Source organism: Balaenoptera musculus, chromosome 10, assembly GCF_009873245.2.
Source record: "Balaenoptera musculus isolate JJ_BM4_2016_0621 chromosome 10, mBalMus1.pri.v3, whole genome shotgun sequence".
NCBI lineage: Eukaryota > Metazoa > Chordata > Mammalia > Artiodactyla > Balaenopteridae > Balaenoptera > Balaenoptera musculus.
The window spans coordinates 97,315,147-97,321,146 of NC_045794.1; the positions used below are offsets into that span (position 1 = coordinate 97,315,147).

General features: G+C 42.1%; 1 protein-coding gene across 1 annotated transcript in view; it reads left to right on the top strand.

The window, feature by feature from the left end:
• XRCC6 (X-ray repair cross complementing 6) overlaps positions 1-5,662 on the top strand; it is a 29,114-nt gene extending 23,452 nt beyond the window's left edge. The window contains exons 12-13 of the mRNA XM_036867172.1: positions 1,286-1,399; positions 5,250-5,662. Of these exons, the coding sequence (XP_036723067.1) occupies positions 1,286-1,399; positions 5,250-5,446 (311 nt within the window). The 3' untranslated portion in view covers positions 5,447-5,662. The remainder of the gene's footprint in view (positions 1-1,285; positions 1,400-5,249) is intronic.
• Positions 5,663-6,000: the final 338 nt, after the last annotated feature.

Consider the following 6,000-nt stretch of genomic DNA (forward strand, 5'->3'; position numbering starts at 1 on the left):
GAACATGGGGCTTCTGACCCGGCGGGAGCGCAGTTTGACGGTGACGTTCTGCCGTCTTGTAGGTGCATACACCACAGGGCAGGAGCTCCCCTGTGTACTTTGCAAACGTGGTCACATGAGATGAGACATTCATCTCATCACCCTTGTCCTTGATATGACCCAGCTCTCAGCAAAAGCTCTACAAGCTATATAGTTGTAAGAAAGGAAATAAAAATATTATCTTTCCCCCAGAGCTTCCTTTGCCTATTGCATTTGCCTTGGGGAATGCTCCTGCCATCCCAACCACTCACCTCCTCCCCCGCCCACCCCCACACCTCTTATTCCATCAGTAAGACCTGCCAGTGCTGTCACTTCTCAAGATACAGTCCCATTGCCACCCCCCAGCCCCCCGCCGCCCCACTCACACACACTGCTTCAGCCTTCTGTCTCACCTTCCGTCAATTCATACTCTACACAGCTGGCAGGCAGGGTGATCTAAGACGTCCATCTGATCACGTCGCTCCCCTGCTCATAGACCTTCAACGTTTCCCTGCTGCTTTTAGGATAAGGCCTAGTTCCTGGGCAGGCATTCGAGGCTTCCATGACCTCGCCATGCTTGTCTTTCTAGCCTCCTTGCTGGTCCTGCCCATCTCACGCCCTGCCTGCCAGCTGTGTGTCACTGGCTGTCTCTCACCCCTGTGCCTTCTGCTTAGACTAGTATCTGCCTGAGGAGGGACACTCGGCTTGCGAGACTGCGCTGCACAGAGTCCTTCCTGACCCCTCCTGGGTTCCAGCGTGCCCTGTACGGTCCCTTTCTTCATGGCACTGTGCAGCTCTATTGCATTGGTGTTTTTACCACCTCCTTATGCCCCGTGGACTGTAAGCCCTGAGGGTACAGACTCTTGTTTGAATCCACAGGGTCTAGCCCGGTTCTCTACTCTACCGCTTCCCAGCTGTTTGACTTCAGGAAAGTCATATAACGTCTCTGATTTACACCTCTGTAAAACGGGAAGGCAGGTTTACCTACCCCAGAGATTGTTAGGAGGATTAAATAAAAATAATAAGTTTAAAGCATTTAGGAGAGTGCCTGGTTGTCAAAAGTGCTCATTAAGTACAATTGTTAAAAACTACTTGGTAAATGTTAGACTTTTAGCAAATGTATTCATGGCCAGCTCAGCTGCCTTGTGGACCCTCCCGCATCTCAGCAATTAAGTATTTTCTCCTCCGGTCCCAGTAGAGTTGGACTGGATAGGAAGGCAGGGCTTGTGACTTGACAGGCCACTCTTCTTGTGTTTTTATTTTCTAGTGCCCAAGGTTGAAGTAATGGACAAAAGACTGGGCTCCCTGGTGGATGAGTTTAAGGAGCTTGTCTACCCACCAGATTACAATCCTGAGGAAAAAGTTCCCAAGCGAAAACAAGGTAAGGAGCTCGGTGTGGACGTTCAGTGGGTTTTTGGGGGGTTTTTTTGGTTTTGTTTTGCTTTGTTTGTTGTTTTTTTTGGCCACGCATGCGGCTTGCAGGATCTTAGTTCACTGACCAGGGATTGAACCCGGGCCCTCAGCAGTGAACTCGTGGAGTCCTAACCACTGGACCGCCAGGGAATTCCCAGTGGGTTATTTTTTGGACCACCAGGGAATTCCCAGTGGGTTATTTTTTAAAGTTGCCTTTATAGTCCTATCACAGAGGATAATGTCCTTTCAGAAATTGCTATACAAACCTACATATTCACAAACACAACATATTTCAGCACAAATGGAACAATATTCACATTATTTTCTAGTTTATTTTGTTACTCAGCTCTATATGTTGGACAGGTATTTATATCTACACTCACATATCTACCTAATTAAAAAAACATAAGGCTACAGAGTACTTCATTGGATAGATATACACAATTTATCCAACCAGACCTTTACTGATGGATGGATATACTGCAGTGAACAGGAACCACCACTGCATACTGGTGTGAGCAGTTACACAGCATAAATTCTTAGCAGTGGAATTGCTGGGTCAAGGTGTAGACATTTAAATTCTGATAAGAATTGCCAGTTTGCCTCGGAAAAAGTGATGCAATTTATACCCTATCCAAGAAGGGATGGGTTTGTTTCCCTACACTCTCATCAATTGTAGACTTTATATACTTTAAAAATTACATATTCACAAAAAAATAATAGAGGGAAAATGTATCCTGTTTTGATTTGCAGTTCTTCAGTTATGAGTAAGATGTAGTTTTACTGGACTGTTTTTTTTTTCCTGTGAACTCCCCAGTTTGGGGCTTTAACCATTTTTCCTACTAGACTGTCCTTTTTCTTACTGCTGGACCCAAAATATCTTTACCGCGACTCTCACATTTTTCAGGACAGCACGTTGTGAATTCGTCAGCATTCAGGAATAATTCTGTCTTAGGTTGTAATCCTTTTGGCTGTCTTTGCTCAAGTAAAGCCAAATTTGGGCCTTGCTTGCCCCCGAGACCCATGAGGAAGTGGAGCTATGAGAGGTTAGGTTTGTGGTCATCGCGCTTTCTCCCTTTTGCATCAGAAGTGATTCCTCCAGTGCCCTGTGTGCTGTCGTAACTTTTCACACCTGCGTAAGTGTGATTTATGTATTTGTTTATCTCACTCAGCCTGCATGTTCTTATCACCTAGCATGGTGCCTTGGTACTGACAAGGTGCTCTGTAAATGCTTTTTGTTTTGTTTTGTTTCCAGTTTTATTGATATATAGTTGACATACACCATTGTATAAGTTTAAGGTGTACAACATAATGGTTTTCTTAAAAATAAATTTATTTATTTATTTTTAAAATTTTTGGCTGCATTGGGTCTTCGTTGCTGCGCAGGCTTTCTCTAGTTGCGGCGAGCAGGGGCTAGTCTTCATTGCTGTGCACGGGCTTCTCATTGCGGTGGCTTCTCTTGTTGCGGAGCACGGACTCTAGGCGCGTGGGCTTCAGTAGTTGTGGCATGTGGGCTCAATAGTTGTGGCGCATGGGCTTAGTTGCTCCGCGGCATCCTGGACCAGGGATCAAACCCATGTCCCCTGCATTGGCAGGCGGATTCTTAACCACTGCGCCACCAGGGAAGTCCCTACAACATAATGATTTGACTCACATATATCATGAAAAGATGACCACAGTAGGTTTAGTGAACATCCAGCATCTCATGTAGATACAACATTAAAGAAATAGAAAAAAAATTTTTTTTTCCTTGTGATGAGAACTCTTAGGATTTACTCTCCTAACAATTTTCATATGTAACATACAGCAGTTTTCATTATCTTTATCACGTTGTACATTCCATCCCTAGTACTTCTTTATTCTATAAGTGGAAGTTTGTACCTTTTGACTGCCTTCATCCAGTTCCCCTTGCCCCTACTCCGCACTTCTGGTAACCACAAATCTGATCTCTTTTTCTATGAGTTTGTTCGTTTGTGAAGTATTATTGACCTCCAACACAATGTTAGTTTCTGGTACATAGCATAGTGATTCAATATTGCTATACATTTCAAAATGATCACTACAATAAGTCTAGTTGTCATGTGTCACCATACAAAGATGTTACATAATTATTAACTATATTCCCCACAGTTTACATTTCATTCCTGTGACTCATTTATTTTGTAACCGAAAAAAGCTTATACTTCTTAATCTCCCTCACCTATTTCTCTCCTCCCCCCAGCCCGCCCTGGCACCCACCTGTTTTTTCTCTGTATCTATGACTCTGTTTCTGTTTGGTTATGTTTTTTCATTTGTTTTGTTTTGTAGATTCCACATATAAGTGAAATCATATAGTTTTTGCCATTCTCTGTCTGACTTATTTCACTTAGTATAATGCACTCTAGGTCCATCCGTGTTGTCACAAATAGCGAGATTTCATTCTTTCTTATGGTTAATATTCCATTGCATATATGTGTACCACATTTTCTTTATCCATTCATCTGTTTATGGGCACTTAGGTTGCATCCATATCTTGGCTGTTGTAAATAATGCTGCAGTGAACATAGGGGTGCATGTATCATTTTTATTAGTGTTTTGTATTTCTTCAAATAAATATCCAGAAGTGGAATTGCTGGCTTGTATGATAGTTTTGTTTTTAATTTTTGAGGAATCTCCATACTATTTTCCATTAACCAATTTACATTACCACCAATGGTACATGAGGGTTCCCTTTTCTCCACTCTTGTTATTTGTTGTCTTTTTGATAATAGCCATTCTGACAGGTGTAAGGATATCTCACTGTGGTTTTGATTTGCATTTCCCTGATGATTAGTGATGTTAAGCATCTTTTCATGTGCCTGTTGGCCATCTGTATTGTCTTCTTTGGAAAAATAGCCTTTCAGGTCCTCTGCCCATTTTCAATTGGGTTGTTTGTTTTTTTGATGTTGAGTTGTATGAGTTCTTTGCATGTTTCAGATATTAACCTCTTGTCTGGTATATCATTTGCAAATATCTTCTTCCATTCAGTAGGCAACCTTTTTGTTTTGTTGATAGTTTCCTTTGCTGTGTGAAAGCATTTTAGTTTGATATAGTCCCATTTGTTTATTTTTGCTTTTGTTTCCCTTGCCTGAGGAGACATATCCAAAAAAATATTGCTAAGACTAGTGTCAAAGTGCATACTGCCTGTGTTTTCGTCTAGAAGTTTTATGGTTTCAGGTCTTACATTTAATCTTTAATCTATTTTTTAATCTTTAAAAAAATCTTTAATCTATTTTGAGTTTTTTTAAAAATATGGTCTGAGAAAGTTTGATTCTTTTGCATGTAGCTGTCCAGTTTTCCCAACACCATTTATTGAAGAGGCTGTCTTTTCCCCATTGTATATTCTTGCTTCCTTTGTCATAGATCTATTACCCATATAAGTGTGGGTTCATTTCTGGGCTCTCCATCTGTTTCATTGACCTATGTGTCTTGTTTTGGGGCCAATATCATACTATTTTGATCACTGTAGCTTTGTAGTATAGTTTGAAAGTATAAATGCTTTTCCAATGAAGAAAGGAAGGAAGGAAGGAATGACTTGCTCACCCAGAGTGATCAGCAGTTTTGGGTAAACTGATAGGACTCACTACTTTTAACTCCCTCCTAGACGTGATACATTTTTTTGTGTTTAACTGAAGCTGCCTTATCAAGACACCTGTCTTCCCCATGGTGTTCTAGGTCGGCATCACAGCTTTATGGAAGATGGTTAACTGCAGCCCAGATCATATGAGGGCCCCTGTGCAGTATAGCTGGGATCCCACTGGTAGCATTTCCAATCACTCCCACCTGACCTGTTTCCCCAGGTGATGAAAATTCTGGAAGCAAAAGGCCCAAGGTGGAGTTATCTGAAGAGGAGCTGAAGGCCCACGTCAGCAGGGGCACACTGGGTAAGCTCACTGTGCCCACACTGAAGGAAGCCTGCAGGGTGTACGGGCTGAAGAGTGGGACGAAGAAGCAGGAGCTGCTGGATGCGCTCACCAAGCGCTTCCAGAAGGCCTGACCAGAGACCATACAGCCAGTTACCCTTCCACATTGCAGCCAGGCTGCCTGGTTTTGTTTTTATCAAGTTAAAACATGTTTCTCCTGAGCCAGGAAGAGTCTGCCTGACAGAAGCCAAGGACTTTGTTTATGAGACTTTCTCTTGTCATGGAGATAGCGTTGCCATCTCACTTTGCTGTGCCTTACTCTACTGTCTGAATAAAGAGCCCTGACTTTGTACTATATATTGTTCTGTAGTATAAAAGAGAAAGATGTGTCTGCCTTGCATCCAAAGATGCCATTGGCTGTTAGCTTAATTTTCTCTCCGGCTGGAAACGCATTTCATCACAATGGAAACAAAATAAATATCAATGAGGGTAGGGAAGAGTGTGACAATTAAGGACAGGTGAACATAGTTTAGGAATGACAAGCCCTAGTAAGGTTATATTCTCCTGATCCTCTGTCCTCCCACCTGTTTTCCTTTAAATGTGTCATATGAAGATCTAAAGATCAGATTTCACAATAACGAGGCAACATTTCTAATTCTGGTACCACTTGCTTCATGAGTAAATAGCA